Source organism: Trichosurus vulpecula, chromosome 4 (assembly GCF_011100635.1).
Source record: "Trichosurus vulpecula isolate mTriVul1 chromosome 4, mTriVul1.pri, whole genome shotgun sequence".
Classification (NCBI taxonomy): Eukaryota; Metazoa; Chordata; class Mammalia; order Diprotodontia; family Phalangeridae; genus Trichosurus; species Trichosurus vulpecula.
In genome coordinates, this window is record NC_050576.1 from 396,174,489 (window position 1) to 396,201,054 (window position 26,566).

The 26,566-nt window shown below is 37.0% G+C and overlaps 1 protein-coding gene across 4 annotated transcripts in view; it reads right to left on the reverse strand.

Annotated features, from left to right (window-relative positions):
- Positions 1-469: 469 nt before the first annotated feature.
- SLC5A7 (solute carrier family 5 member 7) overlaps positions 470-26,566 on the reverse strand; it is a 48,062-nt gene continuing 21,965 nt past the window's right edge. Inside the window, exons 5-9 of one of the 4 annotated variants that reach the window (XM_036757699.1) lie at positions 24,764-24,912; positions 11,969-12,112; positions 7,449-7,602; positions 4,992-5,209; positions 470-2,662 (exon numbers count right to left, since the gene is read on the reverse strand). In XM_036757699.1, the coding sequence (XP_036613594.1) occupies positions 2,030-2,662; positions 4,992-5,209; positions 7,449-7,602; positions 11,969-12,112; positions 24,764-24,912 (1,298 nt within the window). In that variant the 3' untranslated portion in view covers positions 470-2,029. Of the gene's footprint in view, positions 2,663-4,991; positions 5,210-7,448; positions 7,603-11,968; positions 12,113-22,149; positions 22,489-24,763; positions 24,913-26,566 lie in introns of those variants that run through there. The other 3 variants (XM_036757701.1, XM_036757702.1, XM_036757700.1) reach the window with 3 other exon arrangements.

Here is a 26,566-nt window from a genome sequence, read left to right on the forward strand (position 1 = left end):
ACTGGACCAGAAGAATTTCATCATTGCCTGAAGATTCCTTGACTCTATAGCCTCAGCTTCTAGAATTTTTCTCTTCTCTACACTTAACACAGTTCTTGCCTTATTAAATACTTGGATTGAATTTTCCTTGTATCTGAGTATTTCTAGTGGCCAGTGGGGAGTGGGTCATACCATCCCACTTCATACGGATTGCCAAACAATTGAATACATAGTAAATTCCAGCCTGAGAATCTGGGAATTCACGTGCTAATAAAGTGATAAACTTTCCTATTCTATTTACTCTGAAAGTTCAATTCTATGCAGAAAGCTTACTTAGAATGAAGGTTATCTATGTTTCATTCAGGGCTTTAAGAAAATTACAAAGGAAGGAATATGAATGTTTATAGTCGATATTGAAAGCTAAATCAACTTGGATTCTGTCTGTATAGGGCCAACATTCAATTACTGGAATAATAAAACTTTAGGCCAGAATGATTCAGCTTTTCTATCTGTTTATTTGCTCAGCTCCCAACTTTTACCCAAACAAGTCATGTTACTACTGAAATGTGGCTGTGGAGAAAGTATTTTAGGATTCCAAAATGAATGCATATAAGTATACATATATACTAATATGTACATATTTATTTTTAAAACTCCAGAAAAGGAGCAAAAATAACATAATGAACAACCTCATGAAAGTTATGATAACATCAAATGTTAAAATTGATGGCTTCTTCCTTTTGGCAGCAGGATTTATTTCCACTTTTCTGATTCTCTCCTTTCATCTTGGCTTTTATATGCACTGGGTTCTCTTCTGTTGTGATTATGCACGCAATTTGGAGAATGAGCTTGGGAGTGAGTAAATGCTGCAGTGTGCCATGCACCATTAGCCCAAATCCAAGGATAGGTAGTTTTTAAGTCTTCTAGTTTTCTTATTATTAAGATGATTGCATGGGAGATGAAATGCTGGTAGGAAAAATATTTAGTAGAATACACAATTATTTAATAATTTGTTTTTTAGTAAGCTTAGCTTGAGCTGTGCTAGTAATGACATTTATGTTCATCTGCCTTGATATTTCCTTCCAATACTGACTTCAAAAGTGAAGTCGGAAACTGTTCTTTTTCATGATGGCAAAATTATATTTACTTCAGGCAAAGCATAAATGTCTATTGCTCTCCCCACCCCCTTTTGTTGAATTTCTAGCTCAAGTTATTGCTTCCAAGTTTTCTAATAATTCTGTTCTGCTTCTAGGTATACCCTTTAAATAGATGTTGGTGGTGGGCATACTCAGGGAACCAAAGAATAACAGCAGATTTTGTTTGCCTAATACCTCGAAAATCAGAAAACACCCACTTGAAGATATTCATGAATTTACATCTGGATTCTGGGTTCAGAACAAAAGGTTAGCAGCCATTCCTATGAAAATCCCTAATTGAAAAAAAAAACTATGTTACATAGGTGATAGACTTTCAGCCTTCTATATTGGATAGACATTATAGGATTTTTTGAAACCTCACTTCAAGAACAATGTAGTGGCTAATTCAGGACACTATTTAGAAGGATAACATTATGCTGTTCACTTAGTGTAAAAAGAAAGCCTACTTATTTTTCTGGATGGGTCATCTCCTCACAAGACTTTGATTGAGATCATCAATTTTCTTCCAGCTGCTGCTCTAATTAATTGTAAACATCTACTCCCCCTGGGGTTCCTGTAAAATGCATACACTTTGCAAAATACTCTACAAACCCCTTGCTGCTGTCTGTTTCCAATAGGAGATGACCCCATTCCTGGATATTTGTAAAATTATCTAGAAATGTTATTGAAACAACAATGAATGTGGCAAACATAGTCACTGATTTCATAGAAGGCTGCCCACTCATTCCTCTTGATGTGGCTTGGATTGCTGCAGGGGTGTTTAACTCTGGTTACACAACATCATGAAGTCTTACTTATGCTTAATTTTTTCCCTTAAATGCTGTATATCATCCTCTGTTGGCTACGTGATTGAAATACCCTCTCTGGGGAAACAGTATTTCATTTCACTGGAGTCATTGTAAGTTATCTTCAGTACTGGAGCCCTCTGGGCTTGACTCGATGTCCATGAGGGCCTCCTTGTTTGTAAAAGTTGAGCTGAGAGTCAAACTCTGCCGAGGCTTCACAGGTGCAAGCTCATCTAATTTAATATTTTCATTTTTTTTGACCAAAGTTGTCTTGTCCATATTCTCTTCACTGTGCCTGGCAACCACAGCATCAAGGAGGTCTACCTTGGGAGGCAGGGTTCCACTTTCAAATAGGTATTTGGCAAGATAAGAGACAGAGATATTGGTGAAGAAGGAGATGAGCATAGCAAATGTTTTAAATGGGAATCTCTGGTGATAAATGCCATCTTCATCACGGTAATGACCAGGATACAAGATCAATGGTTGCAGGTAAAGATATGGCTCTCCTCCAGTTACTCTGAATATAAGACCAAGCATATATCCCACCATGGCACCATATGTGTTGGTTCCCTTGACAAAGAGTACACACAAGAGTTGAGGAAAGATGATTATGTAAATAAGGTCAGAACTGAGAAACCAGAGTCCGTAAACAGATTTGGCTAATAAGGCCATTGTGGTAGCTGCAGCTCCAAAAAGAAACACAGTAATTCTCATAACCCAGACGATTTCCCTATCGGATGCCTAAAAGAAAAATTCACAGTATTAATGGATTGACTCATTTCAATTAAAAAATGTTGTCTTTTATTTTTCAAATTTTGTAGCATTTTCTGTGGTTCAGATAGCTTATAAAATATAAAGTTAAACCACAAGGCCCATGTCCAATGTACTAGTGATTTCCTAGGAAAGGGTCATTTCAAATATTCTATATGTATTCTATAATGGAGAGATGGAAGAGTATAGTTATGAGCTCATGTCCCTTCTATTATAAAAGATGAGAAAGGAGGTGAATAGGCTTATCTGAAAGAATGCAGGAATGACCTCAATGTTCTTACTTATAGCTAATATAATAAAGAAAGATTTATTTCAGTTTGTACACTTTTTGGATACACTTTGTAAATTTATTTAACTTAGCATAGTGCATCAACCTTGGTTTTAGGACTCTCTAAAAGCATCATGACCAAGGGTATGGTGGAGTAGGAATTAAAGAGTAAACACACATTTGGAGGATGTGTTCTCTGATCTCTCCATGCCTTTTAATAGGGATAATGTAGCACTCTACTATGCAACCAAATGGGGCAGCTAGGTGGCACAGTGGATAGAGTGCTAGGCCTGGAGTCAGAAAGACTCATCTTCCTGAATTCAAATCTGGCCTTAGACACTCACTAGCTGCGTGACCCTGGGCAAGTTATTTTGTTTGCCTCAGTTTCTCGTCTATAAAATGAGCTGGAGAAAAATGGCAAACCACTCCAGTATCTTTGCCAAGAAAACCCTAGATGGGGTCATGAAGGGTTGGACATTACTGAAACAACTGACAACAAAAATGCTACCAAACAGGATCATCCTGTATTTTTGTTTCAGTGACTATGAGAGAAAAATCTTGGTAAGGTGGTTTAGTAGAAAGAGCACTAAACTTGGAGTCAGCAGAAACCTGTATTCAGATTCTACCTCCAACACTTTATGCTTTTATAACTATGTGTACATGATAGAATCATAGGTTTAGAAGCAGAAGGGATCTTAGAGGCTATTGAGCACAAGTCCCTTATTTTACAGATGAGGTAAATGAAGTATGGAGAATTTAATCGATGTGCTAAGGATTATATAGCTAGTAAGTGCGTTAAGTGTTAAGTGTGATATGAACCCATCTTCCTGACTCCTCGATGTCCTTATTTGCAGTGTGAGTACAATAATACCTGTAGGAACTAAACTGAGAATCGAGTGAAAGGATATATGTGAAGCATTTTGCAAAGTAGTGTAAAAATACCATCTGTTATTAGCAGGTATGTGTATCATCAGCCAGGTCGATTTTGTTAGAAGAGACTTAAAGTCCCTTTAGGAGCAGTCTGATACATGTCCAGATTGTATTTTATATTACTCCCCTTTACATATTTTATACTCCAGCTAAACTGGTTAACCAAATTAATCAAGCCCAGTTCTTCTCTGAACTCTAGCTAGCATTTATATAGGACATTAATGTTTGTATTTGTAAAGCACTTTATCTCATTTGATCTGGGAAGTGGGTGCTATTACCATCCCCACTTTTTCAAATTAAAAACTGAGGGAGAGAGGCTGAGTAACTTTCCCAGGGTAACACAGATACTAAGGGCTTGAGGTACGATTCACACTCTGATCTTCCTGACTTTAGGTCCAGTGCTCTACCCACTATGCCATCTATCTGCTTCTATGTTGCAGTTCCAGTCTCAGTGATTTTGCCCAGGATTTGTCTCATGACTGAAACACTCCCTCTTCACTTCTGCCTCTTAGAATACTTGGTTTCTTTAAAGACTTAGGTGCCATCTCCTACATGAGGTCCTTCCCAATAACCTCACCTGCTTATAGGATGATCTTGCTCCCTCTTCAAATGTATTATTTATCTGCTATCCATGCCATAAGATTCTTAAGAACAAGGATTTGTTGTTCATTTTCTCTTTGTCTCCCCAGTACCTAGCACAGTGCCTCACACAAATTGCAATAAATCTTTATTGCTTAGCGCAAGTTTATTGAATCGAGATGAATTGTTTAATGTAAATTGAGCCTGCCTTGACTTAAGGCAATTGGTCACTTTGGTCAATGAGATACTGCTAAGCATCCTTATAAAGTAAAAATCAAGCTAAAAGAGTATTTATATACAGATCCTGCTGTACAGAGCAATAAGCTTATATCCATTCAACTGATTTGTCTCTATTAGTACTAATACTAATAATCACACACATTATGGTTTGCATTTACATAATGATTCAATTTCAATAGGATAATGTTCCAACTTCTTTTACACCCTTAAATGAAGTGGGAATCACACATTTCTCCTTAGGGTAAAGAGAGACAGAATGATTATTTTTAAATTAGTACTTGCATTTTGTCTGAATGACAGTTGGTAGATATTTCGAGCAAACATTGAACTTGCTGATAGGATTGAAGAATCTGCAGATGACATTACAGCAGCTGATACTGCACCAAGGCCAAAGAAAGAAATGTATACTGGACAGAGATGCTGCAGCACAATGGGTAAAATCATATCTGCTTCTTGATTTTCTACGGGTCCTGGAACACCATAAGAAGTCTTATTCCAGTCTGTTGGATTAAAATTTGTAAAAGTCAGATACACACCATTCATTTAAATCATGAGCATACAGAACTGGAAAGCATCAGAAACTGAAAACATCAGAAAGCATCCTCCCCCCACACCCTCACCAAAAGCCTTCACTTTGTAAATAAGGAAACTAATTCCCAGTAAGATCAAGTGACTTACCCAGGGTCTCATGAACAGTAAAAGAGATGGAGTTGGAATTCAAATACAGACCTTTAGTTCTGGGTTTCACATTTTTAGGAAGGACATTGATAAGCTGAAGAATATGAAAGCGAGGTCCACTAGGAAGGAGGGTGGAGGATCTCAATTTCACATCGTATGAATATTGGTTAAAGAAACATGTTTGTTTAACCCAGGGAAGAGAAACTTGGGAGAAGGGTGAGGGGCATGATAGCTGTCTTCAGAATTTAAAAGATTAGAACGTGAAAGAGGGATTAGGCTAGCTCTGTTCAGGTATAGAGGCTAGCCGATCTAAGAGGAATGGATTGCCTTGAGAAGGAGTGAGTTCTCCTTCACTGAATGTCTTTAAGCAAAGCCCAAATGACCACTTGTCATTTGTGTAACAGAACAAATTCTTTTCTGGGTATGGCTTGGACTACATGGGCCTTTCAACACTTAATTTCAATGATTCTCTGAGACTGTATATTCCCAATGACAAGTCAAATGGCAGTTAAATGTCTCTGAATGCTTTTTGGCTAAATATTGAGAGAATTTAACATGTATTTCTCATTAAAAATAGCAATAAGACAACCAAGTTATTTTAAAAGCTGCTACTTTGTGAAGCTTATTTCTTCTGTCCTAGATTATTATTTTTTTCACTTCTGGGACTTCTGAGCCTGGGGTACCAGGAACTGTAGAATTCTAAATCATTCTTCAGTCGAGCTGGTCTAAGGGAACAAATGTAGTTCCCAAGATCCCAAGGATGCTTGCATTTCCCTATAGAATATTCTTCTTTGACAACTATCATGGAAGATTGTAAAATGTAAAGTTTTCTTTAATGCCTTTTATTTTTACATTCAATAATTTCTGTATATACCAATATTCCCCCCTCTTCTCCTTCCCCCAAAACATATTAAACCCTTCATTGTAACAAAAAAAGAAAAAAACAGTTAAGGAAACACACCTGATATAGTGGCATCTGATAAGAAATAAAGAGTTCCTAATTTCTCTACCAAGAGGAAAGTGATATTTGACATTATCTTTCTCTGGGGTCATTATTGGTTTTTCAGTTGTTCACAATCAGGTTTTCTTTTAGTGATTGTTGTCCCTACATTGTATCATTCTGTATGTGGTAAATCTGCTTCTCAATATTTCATTTTGCACATGTTCATAAAATCATCTCATTTTTTTCTGAATTCCTTATATCTAACATTTCTTTTTACCATTCTCCAATTGATCGGCATCCTTTATGTTTGCAGTCTACCAAAAAAGTGTTGTTGTGAACATTTTGACACATTTTATTTCTTTATTCATGACTTTGCCCTCTTTGGGGAAAAGTAGTACTATTTGGGTGCCTGGGTCAAAGTGTATGAACAGTTTAGTCCTTTTCCTGGCAAAATTCCAAATGGTTATCTTGAAGGGTCAGACCAACTGATGACTCCAACAATAGTGTATCCCTTTTTCCAGTGCTATCTGTTGTCTTTCTCTTTTTGTCAAGTTTGACAGTTTCTAGGTTTTGTGGTGAAAGCACAGAGATGTTTTAATTTTAAACTCTAAAACTACCAGTAATTTGGATTGTAATTGTATATGGTCATTCACGGTTTGCAAGTTTTCCTTTCACCTCTCTGGGTATGTGTGTGTATATGTGTATGTGTACATGCATATGTGTGGTTTGTATATCTCAGCTATCAATTTTTATCAGTAATATTCTATATGAATATTTTCCCAATCAACAGTTTTTTCTTCTTGTTGTATCTTGATTGATTTGCTCTGTGTGAATGATTTTTCATTTTGAATGACTAAGATTGCCTATTTTATCCTTTGTGAGTGCCAGGATCATCTGTTTGGTTAAGAATTTTTTCTTTCACCACAGTTGTGAAGGGCAATACCTTCTATTCTCAGGTCCCATAGCCATTTGGAGATTACTATTTGTTGTATAGCTCATTTTATGCCAAGTAAATTCCAAAGTTGCAAAAAAACATCCAAATCAACCAGACAATATGGAGTTTCAAGTCTGTATGTCTAAGTCCCTATGGTGTTGGCAGTAACAAGATCCAACTTTACCTGTTGATGCTCCAATTGCACCAATAAGTATTGGAGGGAGGGCCATCAGTAGGCATCCAAAAGCTGCCAGGAAGGATAGTACTTGAGCAGAAGTCGCTGAAGATGATGACAGAACTCTTTGAAAATAGGCTTGCCATGGGATTCCTCCCATTGCCTGCAAATAAATCAAATATTTCTCTTACTTCTGAGTCAGAAAACACTGCCAGAAATGACAGCAGCAATATGCTTCCTGATAATCCAATTATGGCTCTATTACTGTTGTACTGTTGTTCTATGACTGTTGTACTGCAGTTAGTGAATGGGAAATCCTCATCTCATATATGGCAAGTTGCCAGAAATAGGCTACAGCTTTTGATTCTTGTGAAAATTGGCATTACAATAATTCATATATGTAAATATAATTGGATTCTGTGGAAATCTCTCTAGATCATAAACTACCCAAGGTATGATTTATAAGTTCACTGTTGATTAGACTAGAGCAAGTCTCTATCTTAGCAAGAGACTAAGAATGCCTTCCTAAATGGAAGGCGCTAACTGAGAATGTGACTAATAGAAGAGAAGCTGTAATCTTGGACATTGTACAATATCTATCATCAAGAAGTTGGGTAATAATACAAGTTTTAGATTACTGATAAAGAAAGAACTTGAAAATCAAAATTTATCGGTTCCCAGTGTTGCTGATGGGAAAGTGTACTGTTGGCTAGCTGGCAAAATACTCTAGTGCAGGATAGGTTTATTCCTAGAGGAGAGACATGTATATCAATCAAATATAGTTTAATGATGGCACATGTGTTCTGAGATTCATGGTTTCATCAATGTGGGGAATTCCTGGTGTAGAAACACTCTCTACCAATGAGAATGGCATTTTTTGTAACTTAGAGTTGTGTTAAGTACCTGTGACACTGAGAGAATAAATGGCATAGCCATGGGTACAAAGCTGGTGCAAGTCTGAGGCAGGACTTGAAATGAGTTTTTCCTTACTCCAAAACTGGCTCTCTACCTATGACACTACAGTGGTTTTGTTGAAGACATTATATTTAAAGATAGTTCTATTCCTTTTATTCAGACAATATTATTTTTTTCTTTTTCTGCCTCTCTTTGTCTTTTTCTCTGTCCTCGTAGCTGTCACATATCATAGATGTGTATATAAATATATGTGTATATATGTACGTATGTGTGTGTGCACACATAGCTTTGTCTATTGTCTCCTCCTTTAGACTATGAGTTCTCTGAAAACAGGGACTTTCTTTTGGTCTTTCTTTTTATCACCAGTGCATAAACTAGTATCTGGCATACAATAGGTACTTAATAAATGCTTGTTGACAACTACCTGATTGTACCAGCTTCTCCCTCTCCTTGTTGCTGTGATGGACTGATCTCCACATGATTCTCTCATTTTCAATTTTCATGTATGTATGTATGTGTGTATGTATGCATATATACACATATACATATAAAGTACATATACATACAAAGTGTGTGCATATTCTGACTCATGTTCTTTCTCCATCATTTATCTCTTGCTGTCTTCAGGAATTGCAAAATTCATTGTGATGACCCCTCTAGAGAACTGATTTACCAGTTTTTCAACTTCCTTAACTCCAGCTACCTCTTTTACCACCATATATCAACTACATTTTACTCAAATTATACCATATCATTTCTGAGATTTGAATTACCTCCGAGATCCAGAACTCTAAAATTATACTCTCCAACCAGTCACCACCTCCTTTTCTTCTATTTCTCTCATAGGTACCATGGCCAATTTTTCTTCTTTATTGTGTCTTTTTGTCCCTTGAGTCACCCTATTTTTCCAAGTCCATCTCCCCCAATCTGACTTTGCTTTGTCTTATGCCCAACCTTGACTTTGTGGTTTGCCACTCTGTCTCACTAGGTACTCCAGAACTTCTAGATTATCTGACTTTAGTCCTTCATCTGTGAATTCTTATTCTTTAGTAACTCTGCCACCTGATTTCTCCTTTCCTGCTCAAGGACTGCTAAGTGTCACTGGAGAAAATGTTAAATTTTTCTGATTGTGTTCACTATGAATTTATGGTATCTAACTTCAGCTGGGATCTTGCAGATGTATGAACATCTTTCAGTTCTACCCTTATTGATAGTTCTGTTCCTGAGGCTGTTCCAAATCTTTTTTTCTTCACCCTTCCAACTAAACCCATCAAAAAAGTTCCATACTTATGTCAGTTTGTCTTGTCTTGTACTTTACTGAGCATCAAATCACAAGAATGTTAGAGTTGCTAGGGAACCCAGCTGCCCATTCCATACATAAAAGAAATCCCTTTTAAGGCCCACCACCTCTTAAGTCACTTTTGAATTGGTTCAGTTGTTAGGAAGCATTTCTCCTTCTTCACCCCCTCACCCCAACTTCTAGCTTAAACCTGATTCTTTGAAATTTCCATCCATTGGTCCTATCTTGTCTTTCTAGGATCAAACAGAATAAATTTAGCCCTTATTTTATATGACAGCCCTTCAAGTATTTTAAGAAGCTATTATTTCCATACCCTCTCCCCCCTCCCCAAGTCGTCTTTCCTTCAAGCTGAACAGGTCTAATTCCTTTAAGAAGACTGGATACAACTCATGTGACTTTCCTTAGTCTCCATTTTATATCATCCATATTCTTTAGTCCTTCAATATCATTCCCTTTGTTCACAAAAGAGACTTTTTTACTTCTTCCTCTATATACCTCTCTATCAGGTTTCTTCCTGCTTTCTCTGAGACTTTAGTTCAACAGTCATCACCCTACTCTCCTGCATCTTCAATCTTTTCCTCTAGCTTGGGTCCTTATCAACTTTTACAGAATTATAGAATATCAAAGTTAGAAGGAATTTCAGAGTATATCTAGTTCAATTTGAACACGAACAAGAATCCTGACTACTCCCTATCCTTCCTTATGAATTTCTTCACCCTCATGCCAGAGTATTTTGAAAAAAAATGTATTGATATAGTCATGTTGCTCTTCTGCTATAAAATCTTCAGTAGCTCCCTATTGCTTTTTAAGTAAATTTTCAGCTCCTTTGATTGGTATTTAAGACCTAGTGCTACCCTGACTTTCCACCCATTTCATATGACTGTCATCCATGCCCTTTATGCTCAAGCCAAACTGTAAAATTCTCTGACCTTTTAAAACACATTTTATTGTCACACGCTCTTACCTTTGCTTAGGCTGTTTCCTATACCTGAAATGCCTCCTCCCTTGGTAAGCAACATCATTTTTACAAACTTTGATGTTGTTCAAAAGTTATCTTTATGTTTTTGTCCATCAAGGAATTTTGTATAACCCTAATATATGTATACGAGATACATTGTTAAAGGAAAGCTTTTAAAACTATGGCATGCTCAATGGAGTCAAATGCTTTTTTTTGTACAGAAAAATAATAAACAGTAATATTTTATTCTCCTAAACCTCTAAGAACCATCATCTTATTCCTGGCATCTCTGATATAATTTCCTTTTAGAACTTGGGACAGGATGGCAACGTAAACTTCATTAAAAAATTGTAGTAGCCACTAGAACTCAAAATAATTTTTAAATCAATGTGGTAATATTAAATCTAATAATACTAAGAATTAAAAATAACTGTTCTCATTAAAAGGAATACTTTTAAGGTGGTCACATTATTGGCAAAAGTAAGTAATTTTTGCTTTGTTTTCTAAAATAAAGTTTCTGTTACAAACAAACAACTTTTAATAATGTCATATTTTTATGTTTTTGAAAATCTGCCACTTTGCTCTTCATATGGGCAGAACCCCAGGTTGGTAGGTTGTTTTTTTTCCCTTAATTCTTCCTTCTTCTTTTACCCCCCAAATACTTAGCTTCCTTATTCTGTCCCCGGCCACCCCGGGTTTCTCATTGTGGGAAACATTCCTTAAAAACATTCTTGACAATTTCTCTTTTTATCAGCCCACCTACTCCCTCAAATATGACTTGTTTTAAGTTCCATCTCTCAAAGGCATTGCTAATTGGCTTACTCCCTACTCTGGTACGTGAATTTTATAAATTGCTAACATCTTAAACCAACATTTATATATTAGTATTGTCTTGTGTTTTTATTCAAAAAGGCTTTGTGAAATTTTCTGTTACTGTAATAGGCTGGTGGGAAAAATAATTGGCAGGGTGCCTTATAGTGCCTCTTAAATTATAATGTGTTGGCAGCTGCCTATTTCACCTATGCATAAGAAGAGCCCAGTCTCAGAGCCAAAGTTATTACCCTTGTCTGTGACCTTGTTTTCTAACTTTAGCATCAGTCAACTCCATCAACAAGCCAAGATTTGTTTTTCATTATTGTCATCATGCTGCCACATACATTTGATGCTTCATGAAAATGAAAGGACTCCCTGGGCTTACTTGGCCCATCTGACATAATTTGACAGAATGTGGGCTTTCTTGGCCCACCTGACACCTGGTTTAGTTAGGGACTTTTAGTCAGTTATTTCGTGTGTCAAAATATGAAGAAGATTTACTCCATGACAAACCAGATGTTTTATTTGTAAGATATCACTTACCAGTAAAAGAAAATTATCAATCCAAGTGTAGATGTCATCTGGTTTAATAGATCCCAACCAAGGCTCCTGGAAAAGTTTATGCACAGCAGTGAACCCAATGTCTGCGACAGCCTTATGTGATATTGCAAAAGGCACACTGATCCACTGTAACAAAAAAAAACATTATGTTCAGATTTTAATAGTTCAAGCACAGCCAGCCTAGTGGAATAGAAGCAGCAACTCAGCTGAACTCTCCAAACAACTTTAAAATAATGCATTCAATTGAATTCTGGAGTGGCAAAGCCAACAAAGGTTGGAGTAACAATTTTCTTTTCAAGGCCAATATAACTTAAGTGATCAGGAGAAGAAGTCTATGACACTGGGGTAGGACAAGAAACATCCAGCACCAGGGGCAGGCCTTGGAGGTGACTGAAATAGCAGCAGTAGTAGCTTCAGGAGCTCTCATTCTAGAGATAATAAGGGGGTTGGACAATTGGTCAGAAAAAGATTATAACAGACCCTGAGCTGGCACTGGGTGCAAGACCTTGCTACATTGCCCCCACACACTTCTAGGTTGCAGTTCCAGGGTGTAGAGGAGCAGTAGCACTTCTTGCCATATGAAGCAGGACCTTTCCTGGGTAAAGACCAGAGCAGAGATCTGGAAAGCAGTGACCACACCCCTCCTCAGATCAAACTGCCTTGGAAGCACTGAAAACTTACAAACCCCCCAGAATTAGTTCTGAAAAAAAATCAGCACAACAAAACCTGAAGCTTGAGACAATGCCCTGCCCCTCCAACAGAGTCCCACTTTAACGTAAAGTTAAACATCAAGAAATAGGCTGGAAAAATGAGTGAACAACAATAACAAAAAGAACCTGTCCATAAAAAGCAACTATGGTGACAGAGAAGATTAAGACACAGTTTAGAAGAAGACAATAATGTGAACACAGCTGTAAGTAAAGCATCAAAGAAAAAAGTTCAAACTGCACACACACCCAACAAGAATTCTTGGAAGAGCTAAAGAAAGAAATGTGGAAAGGAAAAATTGGGAAAAGAAATGAGAATGATGCAAGAAAATTATGAAATTAAATATCTTCTCATAACAACTTGGTATAAGAGGCATAAAAGACTGAAGAAAATAGCACCTTAAAAAACAGAATTGGCCAAATGGTAGAAGAGGCAAAAAAGTTCACTGAAGAAAAGAAGTCATTAAAATGTAGACTTGGCAAAATGGAAAAAAAAAGTATAAAATCTCACTAAAAAAATCCTTAAAAATTAAAATTGGGGAAGTGGAAGCTAATGACTTCATGAGACATCAGAAAACAAGATCAGTAAGTCAAAAGAATGAAAAATAGAAGAAAATGTGAAATATCTCCTTGGAAAAACAACTGACCTAGAAAATGAATTTAGGTGGGAAAATTTAAGAATTACCTTTTAAAAAACTACCTCAAAAGCCATGATTAAAAAAAAGGTTAGTTCAAGAAATTATCAAGAACAACTAGAACCAGGAATAAATAGGAATGGAAAGAATCCACTGGTTGTCCACTGAAAAAGATCCCCCAAATGAAAACTCCCAGTAATATTATAGCCACATTTCAGAACTCTCAGGTCAAGGAAAAAATATCACAAGCAGCCAATAAGAAACCATTTAGATAGCGTGGAGCTCAGGATCATACACTATTTAGCAGCTTCCATATTAAAAATGAGTGGAGGGTTTGTAATATGATATTGTGGAAGGGAAAGGAGTTAGGATTACAACCAAGAATAATCTACCTAGCAAACCTGACTATAATTCTTCAAGGGGAAATATTCTTGATGAAAAGACCAGAGATGTATAGAAAATATGACATTCAAACACAAGATTAAAAAGAAACATGAAAAGAGGAATATGCAAGAGAAATCTTAAGGGAATTAATAAGGTTGAAATGCTTATAGTCCTATATGGGAAGATGATACATCTAACTCCTAATAACTTTTTTCATTATTAGGGCACATAGAGGGAGTCAACAAAGAAGACACAAGTTTGAATCAATTATGTTAAGATGATCTAAAAAAAGAAGGATTGAGAAAGAGGGATGCTGTAGGAAAAGTGGGAAGAGAGGAAAAATGGGGAAATTATCTTAAATAAGAGAGGAATGCAAGGAAGAGATCAGTGGGCAATACTTGAATCTCACTCTCATTGGAAGTGGTTCAAAGAGGGAAGCAAATACATACATATACATGGAAAGACTAAGTTGGGTATGGAAACGTATCCTACTGTAACAACAATGTGGTTTACCACTACTGTGGCTATGTAAGGCCAATAACACTATCACACATAAGGGCTGCCAACACAGGTTCTTTGATCTGCTTTTCTAAAGAAAGCAACTTTAAGGGGTTAACAATCTTACTTTAAACATACATATACCATTCACTTAGTTCAGGGGGAAAAGCCAGCATCCTGAACTTCAGAGGGAATAATAATAGAAATTACAAACAGAGATAATATAAACAGATCAACATTTCTGTCTAACCAAATCACAAAATAAAATAGTTACCAGAGAAGCACCAACATCTGGGTTTTCCAAAGCCTGGGGCTCTTAACAATGGCTACCCAGAGTCTCCTCTGGTCAAATCACAGAACACTCTCCCAGTAAGTGAGAGCCTCAAACAAAATGCTAGCCTCTGAGTTTATATACCTTGTTTAGGGTCCTCAGGGCTCAGAGCCTACTTAGCAAAAAGGTGTGAGCCCTGTTAGCAAAAGAGTGTGGGCCTGGGGCTTCGAACCTAGCAAGACTCAATCAAAGGCACTTAATTACTTCAGCATTCTAAAAGAGAAAACAGTAAAAAAAAAAGGTGCACCTTAATTACCAACACACCCACTCAGTGGGGAAGGGGATAAGAGAGAGGGGAGAAATAAAAGGGAGGGTAGATTAAGAGAGGCAGTAATTAGAACTAAAACAGACTTTTGAGAAGAGACAGCGTAAAAAGAGAGATGGAAGCAGAATTTAATTGTTTGAAACAATTCAAGAGTCAAGACAATTAAGATTTTTAAAAGAAAATTCAATTCTTGATTCTAAATGAAACCTGAGCATTTCTGAGTAAGAAGATCTTTTTCTTAGTCACCTTATCCAGTGTTAGTTAATTCCTTACCTACACCCCATCTCCTCCAACACTTGGGTAAGGAAAAGATGTGAGCATACTTCTTGCCTCTCAGTGTTGCTTCCTGACCATCATTTTCTTGCCATCACTAACAACCTCTCCTATTTTGATAACCATGGAGGTACATAGATGGGAAATTAATGAGGATGGTGAATAAGAGGACTAACTATTATTGTATTACTGTCTTATCTGCCAAAGATACTGACAGATAATGGGCTGGAATGGAGATTACAAAAACGACTAAAGTTCAGCTTATAAGCAGATGGTAAGAGAACATAGGATAATATTATCATAGTTCTGTTGTTAGAAGGGACCTCAGAGGTCATCTTGTCCAATACTGTCATTTTCCCAGTTAAGGAAAATGAAGTTCAGGAAGGTGAAGTAACCTTGGGATCTAGCCATTCTCAATGAATTGATTCATTAAGTCTCTTCCAGTCTAAACCTTTACCTTTGTGATCCTAAGTAATCAGTCCTTAAAAAATGCATACCTGGCGAATGGAATAGTTAACCAATGTTAAGGATTAATGAAAAATTTTGTGGGGAATGGGAAAGTTATTTTAGGACCAGAGATTGGAAAATATCTTGAGTTTCCCCCAAAGGAATATAGTGTGGTATCCAAACCATAGACAGAGGAATTTGTTCCTAGCAAAATTCCAGAATATAATTATTGCTAATAAGTAGTATTCACTAAGAGCCAGCATGAACTCATCAAGAACAGGACATGCCAGACTAATTTCATTTCCTTCCTTCCTTCTCTTTCTTTTCTTCCTTCCTTCCCCCTTCTTTCCTTCCTTCTTTCCTTCCTTCCTTCCTTTCATTCTTTCTGACATGGGTTCTACATCCATAGATCACAAGAATGTTATAAAGGTAGAATACATGGATATCAGTAAAACATTTGACAGAATTTTGTATATCATTCTTACACACAAAATGTAGATATGTGATCAACATGGACATATAGGTGGATTTGAAACTGGTTGAATCTCCCTAAATTCAAAGAGCAGTTAATAATAGAATAATATTAACCTTGAAAGAAGTTCCTAGTGGAGTCTTTGGTTGTGTGATATTAAACATTTTTTATCTATGACTTGGAAGAAGGAATGAATGGAATACTTATAAAATTTGCAGAACAGGGGTGGAGCCAAGATGGCAGCTGGTAAGCAGGGACTAGAGTGAGCTCCGTACCTGAGTCCCTCCAAAAACCTATAAAAAATGGCTCTGAACCAATTCTACAACGGCAGAACCCACAGAACAGCAGAGGGAAGCAGGGCTCCAGCCCAGGACAGCCTGGATGGTCTCTGGGTGAGGTCTATTCCACATGGAGCTGGGAGCTGGGAACTGAGTGGAGCAGAGCCCAGCCTGAGCGGCGTGGACCATCCAGACCAGAAGCTGGGCGGAGGGGGCCCTAGTGCCCTGAATATGTGAGCTGCAGCAGTTACCAGACCCCTCGACCCACAAACACCAAAGACTGCAGAGAAGGTTAGTGGGAAAAGCTGTGGGAGTGGAAGGAGTTCACGGTTCGGCTTCCAGCCCCGGGGGCAGTGGAGGTGGGGCAGCTACAGCTGTTGTTACTTCCAGCTCCAGGCCCACCTGGTGGGAGGAATTAAGTGGTGGATCAGAGCAGGATTGCAACAGCCTGCTGAAGATCTAAGCCCAGTCTGGACTGGGGGTTCTTGGGGAAGGAGTAGTGCGGGTCTGACAGAGCTGGCACCTCCCCCCCAAACGTGGAACATAGAACTCGTTAGTCTACAAGCAGTCATACCCCACTGAAGAACTCAAGGGTCAAGTTAGTGGGTTGGGAATATGGCCAGGCAGCGAAAACGCGCCCAGATTCAGTCTCAGACTTTGGATTCTTTCTTTGGTGACAAAGAAGACCAAAACATACAGCCTAAAGAAGACAACAAAGTCGTAGAGCCTACAGCAAAAGCCTCCAAGAAAAACATGAACTGGCCCCAGGCCATAGAAGAACTCAAAAAGGATTTGGAAAAGCAAGTTAGAGAAGTAGAGGAAAAATTGGGAAGAGAAATGAGAAGGATGCGAGAAAACCATGAAAAACAAGTCAATGACTTGCTAAAGGAGACCCAAAACAATACTGAAAAATACACTGAAGAAAACAACACCTTAAAAAATAGATTAACTGAAATGGCAAAAGAGCTCCAAAAAGCCAATGAGGAGAAGAATGCCTTGAAAGGCAGAATTAGCCAAATGGAAAAGGAGGTCCAAAAGACCACTGAAGAAAATACTACTTTAAAAATTAGATTGGAGCAAGTGGAAGCTAGTGACTTTATGAGAAATCAGGATATTATAAAACAGAACCAAAGGAATGAAAAAATGGAAGACAATGTGAAATATCTCCTTGGAAAAACCACTGACCTGGAAAATAGATCCAGGAGAGATAATTTAAAAATTATTGGACTACCTGAAAGCCATGATCAAAAAAAGAGCCTAGATACCATCTTTCAGGAAATTATCAAGGAGAACTGCCCTGATATTCTAGAGCCACAGGGCAAAATAGAAATTGAAAGAATCCATTGATCGCCTCCTCAAATAGATCTCAAAAAGAAATCTCCTAGGAATATTGTTGCCAAATTCCTGAGCTCCCAGATCAAGGAGAAAATACTACAAGCAGCCAGAAAGAAACAATTTGAGTATTGTGGAAACATAATCAGAATAATCCCAGATCTGGCAGCTTCTACATTAAGAGATTGAAGGGCTTGGAATGCGATATTCTGGAGGTCAATGGAGCTAGGATTAAAACCTAGAATCACCTACCCAGCAAAACTGAGTATCATGTTCCAAGGCAAAATATGGATTTTCAATAAAATAGAGGACTTTCAAGCTTTCTCAGTGAAAAGACCAGAACTGAATAGAAAATTTGACTTTCAAACACAAGAATCAAGAGAAGCATGAAAGGGTAATCAAGAAACTGAAATTGCAAGGGACTTACTAAAGTTGAACTGTTTTGTTTACATTCCTACATGAAAAGATGATGTGTATGATTCATGAGACCTCAGTATTAGGGTAGCTGAAGGGAATATGCATATATATATATATATGTATATATATATATATACACGTTTATGTATATATATAAGTAAATGTGTATATATGTATATATCTACGTGTATATGTATGTATGTGTATGTATGTGTGTGTGTGTGTGTGTATATATATATATATATATATATATATGTAAAAGAGAGAGAGCAGACACAGGGTGAGTTGAAGATGAAGGGAAGATATCTAAAAGAAATAAAATGAAATTAAGGGATGAGAGAGCAACATACTGAGAGAGGGTGATAGGGAGAGATAGAATGGGGTGGATTATCTGGCATAAAGGTGGCAAGAGGAAGCAGTTCTGTGGCAGGAGGGGAGAGGGCAGGTGAGGGGGGAATGAGTGAACCTTGCTCTCATCAGATTTGGCCTGAGGGGGAATACCATACATACTCAGTTGGGTATCTTACCCCACAAGAAAGAAGAGGGAGGAAGATAAAAAATAAAAGGGGGGGGATGATGGAGGGGAGGGCAGATGGGGGTGGAGGTAATCAAAACAAACACTTTGGAAAGGGGACAGGGTCAAGGGAGAAAATTCAATAAAGTGGGATGGTTTGGGAAGGAGCAAAATGTAGTTAGCCTTTCACAACATGAGTATTGTGGAAGGGTTATACATAATGATACGTGTGTGGCCTAGGTTGAATTGCTGGACTTCTTAGGGAGGGTGGGTGGGAAGGGGAGAGGGGAGAGAATTTGGAACTCAAAGTTTTAAAATCAGATGTTCAAAAACAAAAAAAGTTTTTGCATGCAACTAAAAAATAAGATACACAGGCAATGGGGTGTAGAAATTTATCTTGCCCTACAAGAAAGGAAGGGAAAAGGGGATGAGAGGGGAGGGGGGTGGTAGAGGGGAGGGCTGACTGGGGAACAGGGCAACCAGAATATAAGCCATCTTGGAGTGGGGAGGAGGGTAGAAATGGGGAGAAAATTTGCAATTCAAACTGTTGTGAAAATCAATGCTGAAAACCAAATATGTTAAATAAATAAATTTAAATTTAAAAAAAAATAAAAAAAAATTTGCAGAAGACATAAACCTGGGAGTGATAGCTAACACACTAGATAGCAAGTAGGATCCAAAAAGATTTCAACAAACAAATGCAAAGGCCCAAATGTTTCTCTTTTCCTTTCTTTAATTCTGTACTCACCAATACCAAATAAAACGATCACTTTCTTACACACTGTAGAACAAGAGAGGGTTGTACTTGAAACTGCGAATCACTGTTATGTAGAGGTTACTTTTCTTTGAAAGTAGGTATTGAATTCACTATGTAACTTTCAAAGTTGCCCTGCTTTTCTGTTATTCCCTTTTCTCTTACTGTTCTCTTCTCATTTTTTGGGGGGGGGGCAGTATTCCTGCACACTCTCTCCCTCCTGTTTCCCAATCCATATTGAAAGAAGAAATACAAAACTCTTGTAATAAATATGCATCATAATTGAAAACAAATTTCCACATCATCCATGTCCAAAAACTTATGTCTCATTCTATGTATTGAGGTTCTGTCAGGGAGTGGGTCACATATGCTTTATCACTGGTATTCTGGAATCATGATTGATTATTATATTGATGAGAGTTTTAAGTCTTTCAAAGTTGCTTTTCTTTACAATGTTGTTGTTACTGTGCAAATTGCTCTCCTGGTCCTTATCCCTTCACTCTGCATCATTTCATATATGTCTTCCGGAGTTTCTCGACATTGTCTATTTCATCATTTTTATGGCACATTAATATTCCATTATATATGTACATCACAATTTATCCATTCATTTCCAATTGATGGTCACCTTCTTAGTGTCTAATTCTTTTCCATTACAAAAAGATCTTCAACAAATGTTTTTGTACATAAAGGCCTTTTCCCTTTCTCTTTGAGCTCTTTGGAGTATAGGATCAGTAATGGTTTTGCTGGGCCAAAGTATGCACGATTTAGTTCCAAATTACCTTCCAGCAGGTTAGATTAATTCACTAGTCCTTTAACAATGCATTAATGTTCAAAGGTCCAAATGTAAAGAGGAAAAAACCTTGGTCAACTGTATAAGTACCAGATGAGGAATCAAAAATATGGAATGGAAGCCAAAAATGTTAATATCATACAACATCAATAGATGCATGACCTCTTGTAAGTGGAGGTGATAGGCTCACTATACTATGGTCAGGTACCATCCGGAATATTGTGCTCATTACTGAGCATGACATTTTGGGAAGGATGCTGACAAACTGAAAGCTGTGCAGGGGAACAGGGTGAGCAGCCTGGTGAGCATATTGCAAGTTCTGCCATAAGGGTCCCAACCAAGTGACAGATTGAAGTCATTAGAAATACATAACATGGAGGAGACATTGAGATTCATGGTAGTTGTCTTCAAGTATATTAAATGCTGTCACATAGGAGATGCGTTAGATTTCTGCATGGTTATAGAATGAAGAACTAGGTGCCATGGGTTGCAAAGAGGAAGATTTTAGTACAACGAAAGGAAAAACTTCCAAAAAAAATTATTGCTGTTCAAAATTTGAGAAGGTATTGTTTCTTCTTAGGCTATCCTAATCTATGAACAAACTCTCATTAGATCCTACTATTCCTATTAATTAAAATCTTATCTCTTTCTTAACTTTCTAAGCCAAATTCCTTGAAACAGTTGTCTACATTGATTGTCTCCATTTCCTCTTTTCTTCGTAACCTTAAATGCAATCTGGTTTCTGACTTCATCCTTTAATTGAAACCATCCTCTCCAAAATTACCAATGAACACTCAATTTCCATGTCTAATATCTTCTTCATGCTCTACTTTTTTGACTTCTAAGCAACATTTGACACTGATAAATTCCATTTCTTTTTGGATAGTCTCTCCTCTCAACGTTTTCATGACACATTCTTCCAGGTCCCTTCTTAATAGTCTGATTACTCCTTCACAGCTTCCTTTGCTGGCTCATCAACAATATAATATGCAATAACTGTAGTATGTCCTAAAGCTCCATCATAGAATCCCTTGGTTTTTTTTCTCTTTTTGCTCTCTTGCTTGGTAACCTTATTAACTTCTATGGGGTTCTGTATGTAGATAACTTCCATATTTCTGTATCTAACCCCAGTCCTAATCCTGCCTTCCAAACCCACATCCCCAAATGACTTTTTGGCATATAAACTTACATTTTCTGTAGATATTTCAGATTCAATACATCTAAAGCAAAACTCATTTTCTCTGAAACTTAAACCTCTTTCCTTGCTACTATCAAGGGTACCAAGTCCTTCCAGGCACCTTGGTTAGCAATCTCAATGTCATCCTTGTCTCCTCACTGTTATTCCTATATCTTTGACTTCTCTCACATATGTCCTTTTTTCCATTTACACAGTTGTCATCTTAATTGAGGATCTTGCCATCTCTTACCTGGACTATGGCAATACCTTTCTTATCTCTAACATCTCCTAATTCCAATCCCAAGTGATTCTCCTCAAGTGCAATTCTGTTGAGCAACTACTCAGTAAACTCTAGCAGATCACTATTACTTCTAGGAACAAAAACAAATTCCTTTATTTGACATTTAAAATGTTTTACAAACTAGCCTTTTCCTAACTTTCAAGTCTGCTTATTACTCCTTTCTGTACACTCTGTGGGTCTGCCATATTGGCTATTTTCTATTCTGAAAAAAATATATATATATATACACATGTAAATAGTGTGTGTATACATATATATATATACATATATACATATATATACATATTCATACACACCCACATATTTCCCATTTCCATGCCTTTCCTCAGTTCACACACTACAATCTACCTGAAGCCTTTAATGATCCCTTCAGATGCTTGTGCCCTCCCTCCTAAAATTCCCTTGTGCTCATTGTGTGTGTGTGTGTATCTTTCTCCCCATTAGAATTTAAGCACCTTGAAGAATGGACCTGTTTTACTTTTATGTTTGCATCCCTAGTTCCTTAAAAAGGATTTAATAAATGATTGTTAAAAGACTGATTTCTCTATCACTTGAGGTCTTCTGGTATAAGATGGATTAACTTACTTTATTAACAAAGCTTTGTAGGAGATTCCTCTTCAGGGATAAGTTGAATTAAATGACATCTAGGTACTTTACAACTCTGAGATTTTTTTATGATGCCGTTTTATGATTGACTCCTCTCTCCATCTTTGTCACAGCCATCCATTGACTCTTCTTCCTCCCTCACTGACTTCATCACTTGGTTGAGTCTTCCCTCTCTGGTAGTCATCTTCCATGACTTTCAAATTCATATCAAAGGCTTTTACTTCACATTTCTTCAATTCCAACAATGTCAATATCTATTCCAGATCAGTCATCCACAAACATGGCCACACTGTAGGCCTTTAGTACCACTATGTCTCCAAGGTCATCAATTAAAATTATTGTTTATTCTGTTCCATTTTATTCTATTCCATTCTATTCTATTCTATTCTATTCTATTCTATTCTATTCTATTCTATTCTATTCTGTTCGATTCTATTCTGTTCTACTAACTTGCCACCTTTCTTATTTCCCTACTCCTCCTTATGTTAGTGTAATATAACAACAGTTAAAGAAGGAAATATAAATTTGATAATTATGTGATCTCTAAACTAGGAGACTATTGAATATGGGAAGATGAATGCCTTGCTATTTAATTGTATGGTGCCTTCACTGAGGGAGTCAGTTGTTTGCAGATTAGCTAAGTAGCATTTTCAATCATTTTACTTTCTCATATACATGTATGCACACACACACACACACACACACACACACATATATATACATATATAATTTGAATACAGTACCCTGTGTCACTTGAATTACTTTTTCTTGTATTTGAGTTCGGATTTCTTTGTTCTACCACTTTTATGATGTCGTAATTTAATTTACATAGCTATGCAGTCTAGGCTACTTTGTTCTTACAAACACTGACAGTCATCCATTGCCACACCAAGGCAAACATATGGCATTACCAAGCTAAGTCCATTTCAGACATCCTTTAGGAAGATATATTCCTTTTTAACTCTGTATTTTCTTCTTTGTGGTTTGAGAGTTCATTCTAGTAGTTGGTGAAAGCCTTGATTTTTCAGGAGAGTTTATTTGTTGTTGCCATTAAAAATATAAATAAAAGAGAGCTTGAAAAATTTAAAGCAACTCAAGACCAATATAAAACCTCGTTGAACAAAAATCTCAAGAATACAAATAAAATATATAGCGATAGATGAGAGGATATCACAGACCTTAGTAGTTCCTATATGTGACAATAAAGGGATAAGGATAAATAAATAAGATCCAAGACTGAATTTTAGCTATTAATTTCAAAATTCCTCCATCAAGGCTATTTTTACTAGACTCAGACTGATTTAAATTTCAGTTCTTTTCCTTTTTCCTTCTAAATACCTGGTATGAGCACCAGAGCAAGATGGGAAGCTTAGAAGATGAGGAAGAAAAAGGAAAAAGGTGTGGAACAGTAGAAAGAGGAAGAAGGTTCAAATTCTGCCTTTATACTCTCTATGTGATCTTAAGAAACATACTCAATTTCCTTGGACCTCAGTTTCCTCATCTGTAAACGGAAAGGGTTAGACTCTGAGGTCCCTTCCAGCTCTAGCTCTATGGTCTTATGAGAAGAAAGGACTCTGAATAAGATTCACAGAGAACTATACCTGGGAAGATGTGGGCAACAATCATGCAAAAGTAGATGTGAATCAATGGGTTGTGAATTTCACACCTGGTGGGATTATCCACATTGTCAGGATCACATATCCAAAGTATTGACATACTAGGGGAAATTGCTAAAGAATTTAAGGTCTTACATCTTATTATGGTATTTGAATATACTAATTTTTGTATTTACTCCTGGTGCCCTTATGATACCTGCATAGGAACTGTTATTAAAACCATAATCATAATTTAATGCCTTATTTAATTTTAATTTTATTCAATATTTAATTTTTAATTGAAATTTAATTTTAATGCTCTAAAGTATTTTGAAAGTAATAAGCAGAACGTTTCTATGACAGAAAATATACCTGCTTATAGACCTGTTCTGCCTGTATTAACAATAATAAGAAATGGCATTCAAAAGCATTAATGAATCTTCTTTATTCTCCTCAGAGAGATTAGTCTTATATTTACAGCTATAGATACAAGGTGAATAAAAGATTATAATCATGTGATCACATAGTAGTTTTTTTCCCTAAGCAACTCACATATTATGAATCATGTACCCATTCCCACGTTGATCCTAAGATGTCACCTGAAACAATGCACAGTGAGTTTAGGGTACTTGCTTAAGAAAACCAAACAAGTTTGCAGGAGATTATCTCTCTCAAATTCTGATGATAGTAACTATCTCCCAAGATCAAACAATGTTTCACAACTAAGTCTGGGTCAGAGTCCATGTGAGAGGAAGAATAATCTCTACAACTTGGCGTTGCACCATTGAAAAGCATTAGAATTCTGAAAATCCTAAGAAATTCTTGGGTATCAATTGAAGTTCATACCTTTGTCTCAATTTTGTTTTGTAAAATGACTGGATATTTATTGACTATAACCATGTGTCAATATGATGTAAAATACATATCAACTGACTTTTAGTTGACTTGTCATCCAGTATCACTATTTTAAAGCCAGAAAAATAGTTGGCTGAATTTACCAATCCCAAGAAGATGCAGAAGAGTTGGACGACGTCAGTGTACGCGACTGAGTAGAGTCCACCCACCAGAGTATACAGAGTTGCAATCAAGGCAGACACAATAATTGAAATTTCCATATCGATGTCAATAACCACACTGATGGTTGCACCTGAAGGAAAAGAAAATACTATAGGTGAAGGGTTATGAGTTGTACCTTCTTTTGCACTTTTATGTAGTATACAATTACTCTTTTAAAATTACCTGTTATTATAAAGTTAACACCTAAGTATTCGCATCAAGGACATAGATAATTGAAACAAATTAAAAAATTCTTGTTTGGCCCTGTAATACATGTTAATTTTTAAAAATAATTTATTTTCCTCTTTGCTTTTGTGTGTATATATGGAAACAGCAGAACTTTTTGCTGACCAAAATATAACACCAATGGTAGAGGTTTTACTAATGTCAGGTATGAATAACAAAGGTACAAATGCCCATCCATGTGGGTGGAATATAATGACATTATCTTCTTCTCTTACCTTTTGTTCCAGTTCAAATTTTTTTCCATATTAAGTCAGAGAAGATGTTAGAAATTTCTAACCTTAAGCCATATTTGTCAGGGACAAAGTATGTAATTTCAACTTTGGGGAAAAGGGTTCAAAGAAAGGTAATCAGCCTTGCATACTCTACCTGCCTTTCATTACCTGGGTATGGTGGCTTGTATCTTCTGGCTAGGGCTAAAGAGATGTAAACCTGTATTTATTGGGGAGAGTCTTCCTGGTCACACCAACCTTCTAGTTTCATAGCAAACTTATGAAAAGATAGCAGCACTAAGTTACAGTGATGCCAATAGGATCACATGCCCAGTGGTAGTGTCAGGGAGAAAGAGATAGAAAGGAAGAGGAGGAGGAGAAGAGAAGACAGAGACAATTTCAGAAACATAATATTCAATGGGAAAGACCAGAGACATTGAGCCATATTCAGGTATAGGCCCAGCAGGAAATAGCTCTCACTGTTGGTCCAGGGAGAGCACTGTGAGGACATCACCAGAAGACATCAGCATCCTACAGAGAAGCATGAGTTGCCTTTCTAGGCATGTGCTCTAGCCACACACTTTCCATATCTGTGATTTCTTCTAAGTGTTCCCTACATATGTTCATTCTTCCCATCAAAAGTCTATATATTTCTAGGAAGGTGAGACTCAAGTTTGGGAATGTGAGATATACCATTGCTATTTTGTAACTGTGATATTTCATTAAACACCTTTGTTTTGAACTGTGTCTCATAGATGACTAGTGAATATAAGTATGTCTTCATTAAGGATTCATGGTAAAACAGACAAAATTATGCAGCAAGAGAAGGAGGATCTGAGATCTGTCTCTGTCAGAGAAGGAAATTGCTGTTGTTTGTTCATTTCAGTGATATATGACTCTTTGTGACCCCACTTTGGGTTTTCTTGGCAAAGATACTGGAGTGGATTGTCATTTCCTTCTCCACATAATTTTACAAATGAGGAAACTGAGGCAAACAGGGTTAAGTGACTGCCCAGGGTCATCACACAGCTAATAAGTGTCTGTGGCAAAATTTGAACTTCGGTCTTCCTGACCCCAGGCCTGGCACTCTATCCACTGCACCACCTAACTGCCACTGCCCTCAGTTGCCCCTGAAGAGAGATCTCATACCAGTAGAATCATGAGTTCATCAGAGTACCAGATTAAAGAGAATACCTCAACTGAAAGGAGACAGGAAAATCTGAAAGAAGGCTAAATGACATGGAAAAAAATATTAACCTTAGTTTAAAAATTTGAAAAATGAGTTGATTG